The 17,365-nt window shown below is 43.9% G+C and overlaps 1 protein-coding gene across 1 annotated transcript in view; it reads left to right on the top strand.

The window, feature by feature from the left end:
• LOC108436840 (synaptopodin) overlaps positions 1-16,516 on the top strand; it is a 39,741-nt gene extending 23,225 nt beyond the window's left edge. Inside the window, exons 3-4 of the mRNA XM_017713549.2 lie at positions 6,467-8,448; positions 13,634-16,516. Of these exons, the coding sequence (XP_017569038.1) occupies positions 6,467-8,448; positions 13,634-14,431 (2,780 nt within the window). The 3' untranslated portion in view covers positions 14,432-16,516. The remainder of the gene's footprint in view (positions 1-6,466; positions 8,449-13,633) is intronic.
• The last annotated feature ends 849 nt before the right edge of the window (positions 16,517-17,365 follow it).

Below are 17,365 nucleotides of genomic sequence, written 5' to 3'. Positions count from 1 at the left end.
TTTGTGGTGGGGTTTAATCTGTGTGGCAGTGGGTTTAGTCTGTGTGGGGGGGGCTTAGTCTTTGTGGTAAGGGTTCAGTCTGTGTGGTAGGGGCTTAGTCTGTGGTAAGGGTTTAGTCTGTGGTAGGGGGTTAGTCTGTGTGGTAGGGGGTTTAATCTGTGTGGTAGGGGGATAGGCTGTGGTAGGGGTTTAGTCTGTGGTAGGGGGTTAGTCTGTGGTAGGGGGTTTAGTCTGTGGTAGGGGGTTAGTCTGTGTGGTAAGGGTTTAGTCTGTGTGGTAGGGGGCTAGTTTTTGTGGTAGGGGTTAGTCTGTGTGGTAGGGTATTAGTCTGTGTGGTAGGCGTTTAGTCTTTGTGGTGGGGGTTTAGTCTGTGTGGTACGAGGCTAGTTTTTGTGGTAGGGATTAGTTTGTGGTAGGTGCTTAGTCTGTGATAGAGGTTTAGTCTGTGGTAGGGGGTTAGTCTGTGTGGTATGGGGTTTAGTCTGTGTGGTAGGGGGTTAGTCTTTGTGGTGGGGGTTTAGTCTGTATGGTAGGGGTTAGTCTTTGTGGTAAGGGTTCAGTCTGTGTGGTAGGGGCTTAGTCTGTGGTAGGGGTTTAGTCTGTGTGGTAGGGGGTTAGTCTTTGTGGTAGGGATTTAGTCCATGTGGTAGGGGGTTAGTCTGTGCGGTGGGGGTTTAGTCTGTTTGATAAGGGTTTAGTCTGTTTGGTAGGGGTTAGTCTGTGTGGTAGGGGGTTTAGTCTGTGTGGTAGGAGGTTAGCCTGTGTGGTAGGTGTTCAGTCTTTGTGGTAGGTATTTAGTCTGTGGGGTAGGTGTTCAGCCTTTGTATTAGGGGTTTAGTCTGTGTGGTAGGGGTTTTGTCTCTGTGGTAGGGGTTAGTCTATGTGGTAAGGGTTTAGTCTGTGTGGTAGGGGGTTAGTCTTTGTGGTAGGGATTTAGTCCATGTGGTAGGGGGTTAGTCTGTGTGGTAGGGGTTTAGTCTTTGCGGTGCGGGTTTAGTATGTGTGGTAGGGTGTTAGTCTGTGTGGTGGGGGTTTAGTCTGTGTGGTAGGGGGTTAATCTGTGTGGTGGGGGTTTAGTCTTTGTGGTAGGGGGTTAATATGTGTGGTGGGGGTTTAGTCTTTGTGTTTGGTGTTCAGTCTTTGTCTTAGGGGTTTAGTCTGTGTGGTAGGGGGTTAGTCTTTGCGGTGCGGGTTTAGTATGTGTGGTAGGGTGTTAGTCTGTGTGGTGGGGGTTTAGTCTGTGTGGTAGGGGGTTAATCTGTGTGGTGGGGGTTTAGTCTTTGTGTTTGGTGTTCAGTCTTTGTGTTAGGGGTTTAGTCTGTGTGGTAGGGGGTTAGTCTTTGCGGTGCAGGTTTAGTATGTGTGGTAGGGTGTTAGTCTGTGTGGTGGGGGTTTAGTCTGTGTGGTAGGGGGTTAATCTGTGTGGTGGGGGTTTAGTCTTTGTGTTTGGTGTTCAGTCTTTGTGTTAGGGGTTTAGTCTGTGTGGTAGGGGGTTAGTCTTTGCGGTGCGGGTTTAGTATGTGTGGTAGGGTGTTAGTCTGTGTGGTGGGGGTTTAGTCTGTGTGGTAGGGGGTTAATCTGTGTGGTGGGGGTTTAGTCTTTGTGTTTGGTGTTCAGTCTTTGTGTTAGGGGTTTAGTCTGTGTGGTAGGGGGTTAGTCTGTGTGCTGGGGGTTTAGTCTGTTTGATAAGGGTTTAGTCTGTTTGGTAGGGGTTAGTTTGTGTGGTAGGGGGTTTAGTCTGTGTGGTAGGAGGTTAGCCTGTGTGGTAGGTGTTCAGTCTTTGTGGTAGGTATTTAGTCTGTGGGGTAGGTGTTCAGCCTTTGTATTAGGGGTTTAGTCTGTGTGGTAGGGGTTTAGACTGTGTGGTGGGGGGTTAGCCTGTGTGGTAGGGGGTTAGTCTGTGTGGTAAGGGTTTTGTCTCTGTGGTAGGGGTTAGTCTGTGTGGTAGGGGTTTAGTCTGTGTGATGGGGTTTAGTCTGTGTGGTAAGGGTTTAGTCTGTGGTAGGGGGTTAGTCTGTGTGGTGGGGGTTAGTCTTTGTGGTAGTGGTTTAGTCTGTGTGGTAGGGTGTTAAGCCTGTGTGGCGGGGGGTTAGCCTGTGTAATAGGTGTTCAGTCTTTGTGGTAGGTGTGTTCTCTATGGGGTAGGTGTTCAGTCTTTGTGGTAGGGGTTTAGTCTGTGTGGTAGAGGTTTAGTCTGTGTGGTGTGGGGTTAGCCTGTGTGGTAGGTGTTCAGTCTTTGTGGTAGGGGTTTAGTCTGTGTGGTAGAGGTTTAGTCTGTGTGGTGTGGGGTTAGCCTGTGTGGTAGGTGTTCAGTCTTTGTGGTAGGGGTTTAGTCTGTGTGGTAGGGGGTTTAGTCTGTGTGGTGGGGGTTTAGTCTGTGTGGTAAGGGTTTTTTCTGTGTGGTAGGGGTTAGTCTGTGTGGTAGGGGGTTAGTCTGTGTTGTAGGCAGTTTAGTCTGTGTGGTGGGGGGGTTAGCCTGTGTGTTTGGTGTTCAGTCTTTGTGTTAGGGTTTTTGTCTTTGTGGTGGGGGTTTAGTCTGTGTGGTGGGGGTTTAGTCTGTTTGGAAGGGGTTTAGTCTGTGTGATGGGGTTTATTCTGTGTGGTGTCGGGTTAGCCTGTGTGGTAGGTGTTCAGTCTTTGTGGTAGGGGTTTAGTCTGTGTCGTAGGGGGTTTAGTCTGTGTGGTAGGTGTTCAGTCTTTGTGGTAGGCATGTTGTCTATGGGGTAGGTGTTCAGCCTTTGTGGTAGGGGTTTAGTCTGTGTGGTGTCGGGTTAGCCTGTGTGGTAGGTGTTCAGTCTTTGTGGTAGGGGTTTAGTCTGTGTCGTAGGGGGTTTAGTCTGTGTGGTAGGGGGTTAGTCTGTGTGTTTGGTGTTCAGTCTTTGTGGTAGGGGTTTAGTCTGTGTCATAGGGGGTTTAGTCTGTGTGGTAGGGGGTTAGTCTGTGTGTTTGGTGTTCAGTCTTTGTGGTAGGGGTTTAGTCTACACAATATCATGGAAAACAGAATTAGAGTTATCCTTTTCTTTATTATCCTTATCGTTTTAACAGTTAAAAATGACGCAGTATGTGAATGTTGTCAAAGCCAGCTCACACTGCAGTTAAAAGGACTGTTTCAGCACAAGCAGCCTTTGGAATCTGCAGCAATGTCATTTACATTATAGACTCATTTACATACATTAATCTTAAAGGTACAGCAACAGAAACCTGTTTAAATCTAAAAGATAAAGAGTGGTTAGAAAGCGGTTATTAAAAATGAATTCTGAGTGTTTTGCTACATAAACCAAATGTTGAAGCATCAGCATTAAATAATTTGAATTTGAATCATTTTAATCAGCGCTGACGTGTTTACATACAGTGCCCTGTAATCATAGGCAATGTTTATCACAATGTATGTACAATATACAGACATCATGCGTTAGATCAGGCCAACACAAAACATATTGCAGTTTTGGATTATACTGAGATGATCCAGTGGGATCCTGCTGCCTGAGACCCCTTTGAAACTCACTTTTATATGAACTTGGAAATAAACAACAAAACGTTTTAGGATTTTGAAAACTATTTTGGAGAAACTTACCAAGCCAGCACTATTTTCAGTGATGGTGATAGGAACCAGATGTCTGAAGAGTTTAATGCCTCTAAAAGCTCCTTCACAGAAAGTTATTACACAACGTGGTCATGAATGGTCATGAACACACTGCCTGATGTCTAAGACAATGCTTTATGATAGTTTTTTGATAAGCCTTTTGACCTATATATATTTTTAAAAGCCATTCTATGTAGTTCAATGTATGCAGGGTGTTCTGAGGCAAAATAGTACCTAAAGAAAACATTTCATCACTATTTTCCCATCATCAACATTACATAGAGGCTCAGAAGACTCTTGTAGGTTCACTGGTGCTTTTGGACAGTAAATAAAATGTCTATATTTGTGACATTGTGAGGTCTGGCTCCTATCAGCACCACTGTAAAGACATCTGAGTTTTTCTCTATAATGAACCATTTGACTGCAAACCACTCTGGATGACTTTGTTTACATCTCATTGGCTGAATTGTGCAGAAATTTGTCAAAATTGGTGGAATTCCCCTTTAAGGCCTTCCTGCAGAAACGTTTTCCATTGAAGCTTGGGTTTAGATGACTCTCAGGTGGATCTGATCTACTCATAAGAGGCTTTCACACGAACTTGGAGTCCATGCCAGCTCAAGTGCACACTGTCATCATAGCAAAAGGGGCACACCACCAAATACTGAAATAAAAAGAAATGTAGAAATTCATGGTTCACTCAAATTGTTATGTTTATGATATAATCAGTAATGAACATCTGTGTACTGAATCAGAAAGTAATGCAAAACAGAAGCACATTCATTAGTGGTCACATAGTTTTGATGCCCCCCCCCCCAGGTGTTTCTAATAAAGCAGCCAGTGCTGCAAGAAACAGTTGAGTGGATACATTCTCATATAAATAGCACTGTAGCAGTGCTGTAAATTAAAGTCTAAGATGATAACTGGGTCTATCCGCGTCCATATTTGTGAGCGTGCTGGGATTCGGATGCGGCCAGACGACTATCCGAGGCTCGGGCGTCTGAGAGAGATCTCGGAGCGCATGCCACAGACCTAAGCAGGGAATTTTCTCAGTATGTCAGGAATGCTACGGGAGGGACTGGGGCCGCATGCTAAAGGAAATACTTGTGCAGAGTGGAATGGGAACTCTAAACAGCCAGACAATGAAACCACTGCCACTTTCAACAGAAAGATGCTTGTTTAGCATCTCGCTGTGCCAGAGGCTCACAATCACTCGCATTGTTTTGCGATTTATTTATTCTAGATCATTACATAAGCTAGTGAGATGTAGATGGCAAAGATCTACCATCATGGCACTTCAAGAAACGGTATATACCACAATGTTTCATTTTTCCGACATCCGATAAGTTGCAACAGACGAAAAAGGAAACCACGTTTTAAAAAGTGCTTTCAAAAACTGTGAATACGATGATTCGTGTTCAACATTTCACACGCTGTGTGGCACTGACTCCAGCTGAGCTGCTCCAGTCTGACTAATTATGCTCTCGTTGTACTGACACATGCAGGTGGTCAGTGTTTTTTAAGTACTGAAAATTTCCACGATATGCTCACAAAAACATATCGTGACTTAACATCGCAATAACAATAAATATCATCATATTGCCCAGCTCTAGTCAGACATACTGTATCATTGCCCACAGAGATGCACAGAAACAAAACATATGCCGATACTTATTATTACCGTGTTAAATTGTGCCACATTATGTCACTACATGGTGTTCTGCGCAGATTGAGAACATTGTACTTAAAGAATGCTGACTAACTGACCATCCCAGCTCGAGTGCTGTCATTAAAGCAAAAGCAAACAGAAGAAATTCATGTAAATATTTCAAAGATGTTGTCGTAAACTAGAAAGGAATGCAAAATAAGAGTATTTTCATTAGCGGTTTCAGACTTTTGGACCCCACTGTAGGTGTTTCTAATGAAGAAATAATGAAAAATGCTTATTTAACATTAGTGGTGAGCAATATGGCGATATTTATCATTATTGTGATAATGTACACAAATCACATTATGTCACAATATGTTTTTTTTGAGCAGTTTGTGGATATCATATGCAAAAACACTGACTAACTGCATGCTAACTGCAATAGGTCCTGTTTAACTGGATTCAGTGCAGCGTGTAAATAAATGTAATTCTAGTCACAGTATTTGATGTTATTTTTATATTTAATGCAGCACTTATTGCAATTCAGAAAGAAAAAAATATGAAAAATGATGTTGAAATATTGTAGTCTTGCTATTTCACATATAGTACGTATGGCTTATATGCACAAAGTGCAATTTGTCCATTTCACAATCAGTAGTTGAACTTTTGGAGGTGATGTATTGAGCGTTTTGAATCTCTTTGCTGTTCAGGGATTCACTGCAGCACAAAGGAGCTAGCATTAAATTACCATTACTGAACTGTTTAACTCAGAGAGACAACTGCACTGGGCCCTCGCTATTAGGATGTCTCATAAGGCTAAACCTCAGGCAAATCCCAAATTCTCATGACAGTAACGAGAGGGTAATGAAAATGAAGACAAAGTGGGAGTCGGCAGGCTTCATTTAGAGACACTCTAATGTGAAACAGAGCTGAGCTACAATATGTATCACCCCAGGCCGGCCATGTTAGAACGCTGCTAATCATAACCACATGTGTAGGAACAATTATATGGCCTTTAAAATAGTATATGCCTCACCAGGCTTGTGAATAGCTTGCACTTGGTCGTTCACAGCGAGGCTCGACATTTACAAGCTTTGTTGAGCAACACCTCACAATGCTCCTCGTTAACTGAAAAAGCAGCAAGTAGCTTTGCATGTGGTTTAGGTTTGTGCGTAAGTGGTGAAGTCACTGTAACTCTTGTCTTTTTGTCCTGACTTTTCCTTCTTTTGCCATTGCAGACCTCAGCCGGAGCGCAAGCCTCTCGGAGAAGGAGCTGAAGGAAGCGCAGACTCGGAGTCAGATCATCGCAGCGCAGCTGACCGTGCCATCTAACACCAACTCCAGAGGCGTCCAGCTTTTCAACCGCCGCAGACAAAGGGTTGATGCCTTCACGCTGGTGAGCGTGGGAGGTGGAGAAGGAGCCCACCACCAGTCTCGTAATGAACCAGACTCTCCTGCATCAGGCACATTGACATGGGAGCACTCGACTGACGGCCAGTCCGGAGATTTGAACCACAGAAGTAGCCAGATCCTGCGGCCGTCCATCAAGGGACGTGACATGGAGGGGGAAGAGGTGCTGTGTGAGCTGGGAGACATGGGGGACAGGGCAGGGGACAGACATTTTGTTCCTGTAAACGAGAAGGATGAGGAAATAGCTGAGGATTCAAAGGATGGAGGTGAAAGCACAGCTGTTCTTGACCGAACTGGACATGAAGATGTGCCATTAATGGTGGAATTAAAGGACCCGGCAGATGCTTTTAAAGACATCCCAAATGGCTGCCACAGCACTGAGCACAATGGACAAGCAGCCAAGCCAGCATCAAAGCAGCCAACCATCATGAACAGGACGGCTCGGCCATTTTTCTCCCCAGCCGCAGTGACCTTGCCTGGGTCCGGAAGTCCTGCTCCAGACACCCCAGCACCCTCCTACTCCGCTCCTCTACTTGCTGCTTCACCTGATAGTGATCTGCGACCACCAACTCATGTTGATCCCCCTTTCCCAATATCATCCAGACCAGCATTCTCCCCTCCACCTCCTGCGCCTTCGTACCCGACCCCTCCGCTTCCCACCTACATGAGCCCACCTCCGTCTGTCCATTCTAACCTTCCACCCTCTGCCATGTCCCCCCCACCAGCCCCTGTCTACTACACCCCTCCGACTGCACCCCGCCCCACCTTCATCCCTCAGTTTCTGAGTGAGAGGTCAGTGGCACCAATTCGGACGGGAATCCTGGATGAAGGCGTCGTCCGGCGGGCCAACCGCAAATCAATGTTCACTTTTCAAGAGAAGCCAAAGTTAGCCCCGAACCCTGAGCTCTTGTCTCTGGTCCAGGGGGCTGACGAGATGAGGAGAGGACGGGGCCAGTCAGAGCCACCGCAGCAGGAGGAGGAGCTCCTGGCCCTTGGAGCAGAGGCCTCCAACTTCCTTGCCAAAGATGAGGGCGGAGTGGAGGAAGCCTTTGTGCCGGAGTGGGCATCGACACTCAAAAGCACCAGAACCCGGAGCAGGACAGAGCACAAACCTGAGCACAAGCCCGAGCAAGCCCTGACGGACGCATCTGGAAAGGGGGCGGAGCTTTTTACCAAGCGCCAGACCAGAATGGAGAAGTACGTCCACGAAAACAAAGCCGGAGTGAGATCTCCTTCTCCAACCTCGTCCTTACCTCCCTCCTGGGTATATCCATCAAACATGCCTGGTCGAGTGAAGGCCATCATTAACTCTTCCAATATCAGTGCACAGATTGCAAAGTCTCTCCATACCCAGCCGGCCACCAACAAGAAGAATGTTCCAGCAAAGGTGCAAGCACCCGCACCACCTCTGGTCCCGGAAAGCCCGGCGTTGGAGAATGGCTGCAGCAGAGTAGAAATGGAGCTATCCCGGCACCAACCTTACCAGCTTAATTCCTCTTTGTTTATCCTCAGCCCTACCAAGGATCCCATGGGCACCCTTCCAAGGGCAGCACCACCACCTAAAGCTGTATTGACTGGACCCTCCTACCCCAGACAAACTTCTCTCCCATCCAGCCCCATAACTGCCCAGTATAGTCCTTCAGCTGCCTACAGATCGGCACATTGCTTCTCTCCTCCTGTGATGGCCCTGAGCAGCAGCCTGGCCTTCCCTGATTCAGGCTCAGCTCCTGAACGCGTGGCTTCACCTAGGTCTACCGCACAGGCACCCAAACCCACCTTCTCTGCCAAGAAAGCCGGGATCGCCCCACAGGTGTGGAAGCCGTCCTTCTTTTAGTCTACTTCTCTTCTTCCAAAACGTTCTGCTGCTCTTTACTCAGTGCACTTTACAGACCAACACGTGATGAGGCTTAACAGGGGACATACCGAGCTGTTTGTGCCATTAGAGCTGATGAAACAGGCACAGGCAGCCTCGGGAGGTGTTCCAGGAAAAAAGAAAACGCAATAAATGCTATAGATTATTTTCACACACAGTATATTGTTCTCTCCAGGCATCCAGGGTGCCTTTCGCTCACGATTTAATGATGAAATATGCTTTACTGTAGTTTATTTTCCCTAGTTTTGCATGGGGAGGCAATAAACGTCAGGTATTCTGCTGAGAAATGGCAACCACTTCATGCTGTGCTCAGAAGCTGGCCACCGAACGGCTTTTTTGGAGTGTCATGGCCTGCAGCCCCCACTATATTTGTGTCTTATTTTTGGACACGTCACTAAATAAAGCCATAGCGATTTAGTGCAGCTCTCACTTTAAAGACGCTCAGGCCAAATATCTTTCAGGTGAGAAACCAGTAGGTTGCTTCCAAGTGTTCAGGGTAAAGTCTGTTACGGTCTTTTAAAGCACTTTAGCAGATGGTGTCTCGGGTTTATGATCTACGACTCGCCGTTTGAAACGTACAGACATGAAAGGAGGAGTGAGGGAAATCCTTCGCCGTCGCTAAGCCTTCACCAGCAGTGCACTTTTTCTTATTTTTCGGTGCAAGGAAGCAATAATTCCACGTAATTGCCGTCTCCACATGCTTTGATAACACGAGAGAGGAGGACTGTGTTGCATTTGTTTTCCAAATGTTAAACGTTTTTCAGATTAGGTCAATTAGATGATCTTATAGGACTCCTCCATCTCTTCCACTGGATGTTTCGTTTCTGCTATTCTAGTCTTTTTCTCTTTCTCTTACTGTTTTCTGATGTTTCCCTCTGCTTTCCCTTTGATTAAAACACAACAGAAACTCTGTTCTCTGGCCTCTTTATTCTTTCTTTCCACAGTGCTTTAAATATCTAATCTTTGCTCCTGTCCTTTGCTTTTACTGCCTTTTCATTTTTTCACCATTTCCTTGTTTACCTTTAACATACTTCTGTAAACTCGGCTCAGATTCTCAACTATTCTCTTGCTGACACGTTTAGGAAATCGCAGAACATTCAGAAGGACATTTGTTGGTGTTAAAGTAAAACCCTCATCATTTTTTCAAACTGTTTATATGCAATAATTAATACATTCATACAAACAACTGGACGAAAATGACAGAAGACCCATAAACACAGCAATTTACAGAGCAACCATGAAGAAACCATGAAATAAAGCTTGGTAAAGGGGACGATTTTTCAGCAAAATTTCTACGATATTTTCAGCAAAATGGTTACGATACGATCAAAGTCATTTGAAGTGGTTTGGTGTGAAATGCTCTGTTCTACAGAAATGTACTGAGCCAGATCTGTTCACAGTGGTGGTGATAGGAACCAGACTGAATTCACTGTCTGATGTCTGAGACATTGGCTTACAGTAGGTTTGTGATACAATTTTGGAATAAAACACATCATCAGTGTCAGAATGAAAAGCTGCATCTTCCAAATAGTAACTTTATAGGAGAAGGAAACATTTTGAAAGCTTTTCTAACCAGACTTTTTCCAAATTACACTTGGACCAGTTGTGCTGGGCCGGTCATCATGAAATTTTAAAACAAAGCAAATGGTCACTTTCAAGTTTTTCGATTTATGCGAAAAAAAAAAAAAGTTTAAATTGACAAACATAGAGACTGGAGAGCAGTGTCAGGCAAAATAGGCTAAAATAAAAGTTAATTTTTCTCAGTTTTTCAACTATTTTACCATCAATATCCCAGATCTTCAGTGCCCAAAGAAAAAACAAGCATCTCCAAAAAGGCAACAAAGAAGCAAAGCAAAAATGTTACTTTTAATGTCAGTTCATGTAAAGATGATTTTGGGTCATTTCTATTGGTCCATTCATTCATCATGAAATTATCACACTATGTAAAGGGGAACTGCTAAACTCAAATGATGTAGAAAAAATGAAAACTGCAAAAATTGGAGATGTTTGTCTTTTATGGACAGCGAGGATATAAAGCTCAGAAGACTCTTGTAGGTTCACTGGTGTTTTAGAGTCTGTAAGGTTCTCTATAATGAACCATTTCACACCAAACCAGTCTGAATGACTCTGCTTGCATCGCAACCTCTGAATTATATGTAACTATATATTATATTACTGGGTAATTTACCCCTAATGGGTATGTTGAATCAGGGTGTTAGGGCTGGGACTCTGCACTGCTGTGATGCCCCATAATCTGAATTTAAATGAGTTTTCATCCTTTAGACTGCATTCTGAAATTAAACATATACATATGGAAGCACTAATAGCTTTTAAACTCGAGTAAGAAATGATAAAACGTGTACAATTTACAGCAGGAGACAAATCTGCACTGATGGGGCAGTCGTGGGCTGGAGGTTAGGGATCTGGCCCTGTGACCGGAAGGTTGCTGGTTTGATCCCCAGGGCCGACAGTCCATGACTGAGGTGTCCTTGAGCAAGACACCTAACCCCCAACTGCTCCCCGGGCGCCGTGGATAGGGCTGCCCACCGCTCCGGGCAAGTGTGCTCACTGCCCCCTAGTGTGTGTGTGCTCACTAGAGTGTATGTGGTGTACTTACTTACTTATGAACACATTTTGTGAGACTTCGGTGGTAGGAAGTATTATGCCATTAAAGGGGAATTCCACAGATTTTTCAAAATGTCTGTACGATTAAATACCTGAGATGTAAACAAAGTCATTCAGAGTGGTTTGGTGCGAGAATGCTCCGTTCTAGATACCCTGAGTGAGAACTGTTGTGGGGGTGGTGATAGGAACCAGGCGTCTGAAGAGTTTAATGCCTCTAAAAGCTCCATAACAGAAAGTTATTACATGAAATGGTTATGAATTCGCTGCCGGATGACAAACGTTGTTTCGGGTTAGTGTTGTAAGAAGATGTTGGCCTCAAACGTAGACACTTTGATCTACTTATGGTGGACAGGTGTTCGCAGGGTGTTGTGAGGCAAAATAGTCCCAAAATAGCTTCCAGATTTCCACTACTTCTCCATCATCAACATTACATATGAAAGCTCAGAAGACTCGTGCAGGTTCGCTGCTGGTTTTGGACAGTAAATGAAATGGTTGCAGACATTGTGACGTCTGGTTCCCATCACCACCACTGTAAAGTCATCTGTGTCTGTAAGTTTTCCGACAATGAACCTATTCACACCAAACCACTCTGAATAACTTTGTTTACATCTCACTTTTACTTAACTTTTGCAGTTAGTGGAATTGCTCTTAAAGAACTTAAAATAACACACATATTTCAAAATCAGTCCTAAGTGAAATATGACTCTCTGGAGTATTTCAGCCCTTTGTTCCTCCACCATGGCACTGAACTCCTGCATTTCGTCCCGCTGACCCCTGGCCTCCCTCTCACATGGTATAAACGTTCTCTGGAGGTGAAAACCTACCCAGCAGGCTCAGCAGAGTAAACGCGTACCTCAGCAAAGGTTAGTGGTGCAGGCCAACAAGCTAGTAACCTGAACAGGGCACGAAAGCTCAGTATACTGAAAAAAAGAGAAGGCAGGAGAATAAATAGAGCTCGCTATATTTACTCAGAACGCTCTAGAAATCCTGACCACGCCGCTGTGCGTGCAGTTTTACATTGAATAGGCCTTGTCTGTGTGTTTGGAATGAGTGTTTATGGGTTTCCTGATCCTGTTCAAACACATTCGAGCACAGTAGCCGTTTGGCATGAGCACAGAGAGCTGTGTTTGGCCTTCATGTGCGCTGGGACGTGTTTTCCGGATACAGATTAAGCCGAGTCTAATTTAAATCACATGGTCAATGAGGATGTTCAGTTTAAAAATCATTTTGGAAAGAGGTGTCAGACTCCAGTCCTGGAGGGCCGCAGCGCTGCACAACCAAAAAGCCAACATAGCTAGATTTCCTGTTCTGGCAGTGCTGTGAGAGAACTACAAGATCATTTAGCTCATTTCTAGACATCTTGACTTGTTTTAAAGGGCCCGTATCATGGAAATGTACATTTCCGCCACATTTATAAAATAAGAGTTTTGTGTAAACACTGTATTGTGTAAACACTGTATTGTGTAAACACTGTTAAATGTTTCCAAAACTTCCATTTATTACACAATGCATACAGTATAAAAACAGAAACTATGCTGCGAAAAGAACTGGTTATGAATTTATTCTTTTTGTGATGTCGCACAACTCGTTTACATATATTGGCCTATATGGCCTATGGATGTTTAGCTTTGCCCATTCATGCTTAAGTTCTAAAAAGCATTTTTAACTCTCAGTGCCTTTGCACTGAGGCACAATGCAGCGATGTCAGTTAGAACCGCTCTCATTTACATATTTCAATGTAAATAAAGGCACAGTTAAATGCACAGGTTGTAAAGGATAAGCAGAGGTTGGAAAATGCTCATGCCAAAATTATATAACATGATTGGTACATAAGACAGCACTAATATGATGCCCATATCGTGTAAAACTGGATTTTTTCTCACTTTTTGTTTTTAAATACGAGAGTGTGATGTACAACAACAATTCCAGTGATGTTGGGACGTTGTGTAAAACATAAATAAAAACAGAATACGATGATTTGCAAATCCTTTTCAACCTATATTCAATTGAATACACTACAAAGACAAGATGTTTAATGTTCAACAGATAAACTTTACTGTTTTTTGCAAATATTCACTCATTTTGAATATTCCAACTTCATTGGAATTGGGGTTGAAGTATGTAAACATATGGAAACAACTGCAAAAACAGTCCATTTTGAATTCACTGTATTTGTGATGTCACAAAACCAATGCTTTTACACGTAATAGCATATCCTGCCTACAGAATTCTAGCCCTGTCCATTCATGTTAAAGCTTCATTCAGACTGCTTTCTCAATGAGGAACAACACAGGGCAGCCAAAAGTAGTCCGTTAAATTCTAAGGGGTATAAAGAGGTTATAAATGGTCAAATAAAATGTTTAGGACTGTTTTTCATACATGGAATCACACAGATGTTAAAATGTAGGATAGAGGCCATTTAAATGAATGAAATAACAGAATAAGAACTTAAACTTAATCTAAATAGCTGAGAGTAATGTTTCATTTCTGTCTTTAGGTCAAAGAAGAGTCACCAGTTGCAGCTCCATCCAGCCGCTCCAGCACCCCAACTCCCTGGACACCCAACCTTTCTCGCCGCCTCAGCAGCCCTGAGGGCCTCCACAGTGCCATTTGGTCCCCCAGCACCCAGCGGAGCAATTTAGTTACCTCTCCACCACCCCAACCCATCTATAACCCAGCGACCTCCTCCCCAACCCCAAAACCCATCTATAATCCCATTCCCTCCTCTCCAACCCCAAAGTCCATCCAAAGCCCCATCAGTTTCTCTTCAAGCATAAGACCCTTCCATAACCCTGCCCCTTCCACCCCATTCTCCAGGCCCACCGCCAACCGCACTCCCACCACACCTGTATCTCCTCCTTGGGAGACCAGGTGCCAATCCCCAATCAGCCCCCAAGACACCAAGGCCAACCACCGTCTCCTGGCCAAGAACATCATCAACGCAGCCAAGCGGAAGAACAGCCCATCGCCTGGAGCTGTCAGTGGGCACAGCCTACCCATGTCTCCAGTCTGCAGCAACATCCTGCCCTTTGAAACCAAACCTGCGAGCCCCTTCCAGTCGCGCTCTCACAGGGCCCAGTCCCCAACCTTCACCAGCCCCCCGCCAACTCCCACCCACATGGTCCGCTCTCCACTGCGTCTCTACAATACCCGATCCCTCACTGACTCAGATGCCTCCCTTGACTCAGAAGATTCAGGTGTACGCTCGCCCGGGGTGCGCACCTACAACACCTGCCCACGTGGCTGGACCGGGAGTCTGAGGGTGAAGCGGGGAGGTGTCTCCGAAGATCTGTAGGATGCAAGGATTAAGGGAAACAGGTTGGACTACAAATTGGACCAAACCGTGGACCAATTATCGGGAAAGCACCAGCAGTGATCCCCAGCGATGCTCTTAGAGACCTACCTGCTTAAAGAGTTTAGCTCCAATCGCTAATTTGGCACATAATCAGTGTCTTCAGTAGACCTTCGATTTTGCTCAATACCAATAATGGATTTGGAAAGAAGCTTCTGTAGAAACAAAGTCAAGAATGGAGAGTGGAAGAATTGACAACATACAGTACTGTGCAAAAGCCAGAGACCACATATAAATAGTTGAGCCCCATCTATTGCTTCAGATCTGAAAACATCTACAGGTGTTTTTGTCCATCCTTCCACTGTGAGAGGACAACTAAGCGCTATGGGTCTGAAAGGATGTGCAGCTGTCAAGAAGCTGAACAATGGACTGACCACCCCAGAGTCCAGACCTCAACATCACTGAATGGGTTTGGGGCTACCTGGATCATGAGGAGCAGAAAGTGTAACCAACGTCTGAGACTGAACTTTGGAGTTATCCTCAAAGTAAGGAAATGAAGGGTGGTCTCTGGTTTTGGCACAGTACTGTATTTTGTAAGAATGGAGAATACCTTTCATTGTCATACCGTAAGTCAGAACAAGGAATATCTGATCATGAGGCATTTCTTCAAAGATTGCATTGCTCACTCCATGAGATAGTTCTGACTCACCTCTTCTGCCATTGCAATGATGTGGGGAACCACATTTATTCCTAATGACAAGTTACCAACTGATGCAACCACAGTATTCAGAACAAGTTGAGACCATTTCTGGGGTATTTTTACCATTCTCAGAACCATTCTCTACGTCCTTGAGTACTGGAATTGGAAGATGGTCATCAAGCAAGTCCACAAGAACCTGCACAAATGTATATTAAGAACAGTTCTTGCTTAGCATGTATCAAATTTGGGCTGGAATTCAACTCTGCAGGAAGGTTAACCGGGCTGGTGACCCTTGGACTAGAGACTGGACTTACAGTCCCAGGATCATAGATACAATGGATGAGAGAATGGAAGAAAGAACTAATTCTGCTTCCAAAGTGGCCTTTCAATTCTGAATGTAATGCTGGAGACGTTGATAAATGCCAGTGTTGTCAGCTGTTACTCTACTTGGGATTATGAAGTGATAATGAAAAGATTTTTTATCCTCTAGATGGAAATCCCAGTGATTTACCTGCTCTACATGGCTGATTCAGCTCATAATGGGTTTGATAAAGGGAGTTAGCTGACGAGTGGAATCGGAGAGCGCTCAGGCCTTGGACTGAACGGCTTTGCTTCAATTGCTTTGCACCTGACAGACTATGCATTACATGGACTTTTCTGGTAACACTTTACTGAAGGGCAGCGTTCGGAACATCTTTACAAGCCTTTCATGACAGCTAACATAAATCTACAGGGTAGTAGTGGCAGGTATGTGCATACGTTGATGTACAAACAGTACAAACCCTATACAGACCAATGTTAACCCCTTTAGCTGAGTGGCTGAGCCAGGGATGTTTCAGTCATGTTTCAAATGAAAACGAAAACACAGCAGGCCTTCAATCACCTCCCACTGTCTGGCACATTACATCTGAAGTTGTCCACTTTGTTTTTGAGGCAGCAGGTATAAAGGAGTAGGGGTTAGCATTAGCCTAACCAGATCGATTGCTGCGCTTCCTCTAGTAATACAATGATTCAGTCAGTCAAGCGTCACCACAGTCGGCCTTAGCACAAAGTATGCGGTGGACCAGCTGATACTGGTAAATGTATAATTGTAATATTTTCCGTTTTCCAGCAGCATCAGACGTGTTGAGATTTGAGGGCCAGAGCAACACTTTTAAAAATGGTTCTTTAAGGGTTCTTTAGTAAAGAAAATAATCCCATTAAGAGCCATAAACACTCAAAAAACTCTTTCTATGATTAAAGGGTTCTCTTCATCATGGAAGGGTCTTCATGAATGTGTTGTAAATGGTTCTATATAGAATCTTTGCATGATTAAAGGGTTCTTTGCATGGTGAAGTGGTTCTTCAAATTGATGGTGGAGGTGCTGTTGATGGTTCTACATAGATTTTTTAAAAATTGGGTTCTATATAGCACTAACAAGGGTTCTTCTATCGTTGGAATGTCAAGCTTGTAAGAATAGAAGAACCCTTTTCAAAAAGATTCCATCTACAACACATTCTCCATCAATCTGAAGAACCCTTTTACCATGCAAAGGTTTCTTTGAGCGTTTATGGCTCTTTATAGAACCTTTTTCTTTACTGAAGAGCTGTTGAAGAACCATCTTTTGTATGAAACCAATGAGAAAATCGACAAAGTTGAAGTGTCTAATTCGTATTTTACCTTGCATGGTGCGTCAGCTGCATTCAGGTGCTTGTACGGTTTCCAAGAATGTAACTGCTGCTCCATTTAAGGTGGAATGAAAAATTCATACCAATAAGAAGCCCAACTTCATCTCTGTTGAAATTCATAGAACATAAAACAACATTTAGCACCATTTTAGTCAGGTTAGCGTTCGTGAGCAATATTGACACCTACATATTGTTAAAATTAGTTTTTATTATTTAGCACAAAATAGATTTTCTCTGGTTATTAAGATGGTTCTTGTTAAATTGCGAAAGCACATCCTGGAATATATATATCCTGGAATATATACCAAAATGGTAACTTTACAGGAGAAGGGAAAAATGTACTGTACGTTTAATGTAAGTCAATGGAACCAGAGTTTTTTCAGAGTAATTTTGGGTCGTTTCTTTTGGTCCAATCATCATGAAATTTACACACAATGTAAAGAACTACAGGCATTTTCTGATTGTCAAAAACTGAAAAGCAACAAAAAAATGGAGATACAAGGTTTTGTCCTGACAGCAGAGAATTTATATATATATATATATATATATATATATATATATATATATATA

This window comes from Pygocentrus nattereri, chromosome 11 (genome assembly GCF_015220715.1).
Source record: "Pygocentrus nattereri isolate fPygNat1 chromosome 11, fPygNat1.pri, whole genome shotgun sequence".
In the NCBI taxonomy this organism is placed as follows: Eukaryota; Metazoa; Chordata; class Actinopteri; order Characiformes; family Serrasalmidae; genus Pygocentrus; species Pygocentrus nattereri.
This window is presented reverse-complemented; position numbering and strand designations above follow the sequence as displayed.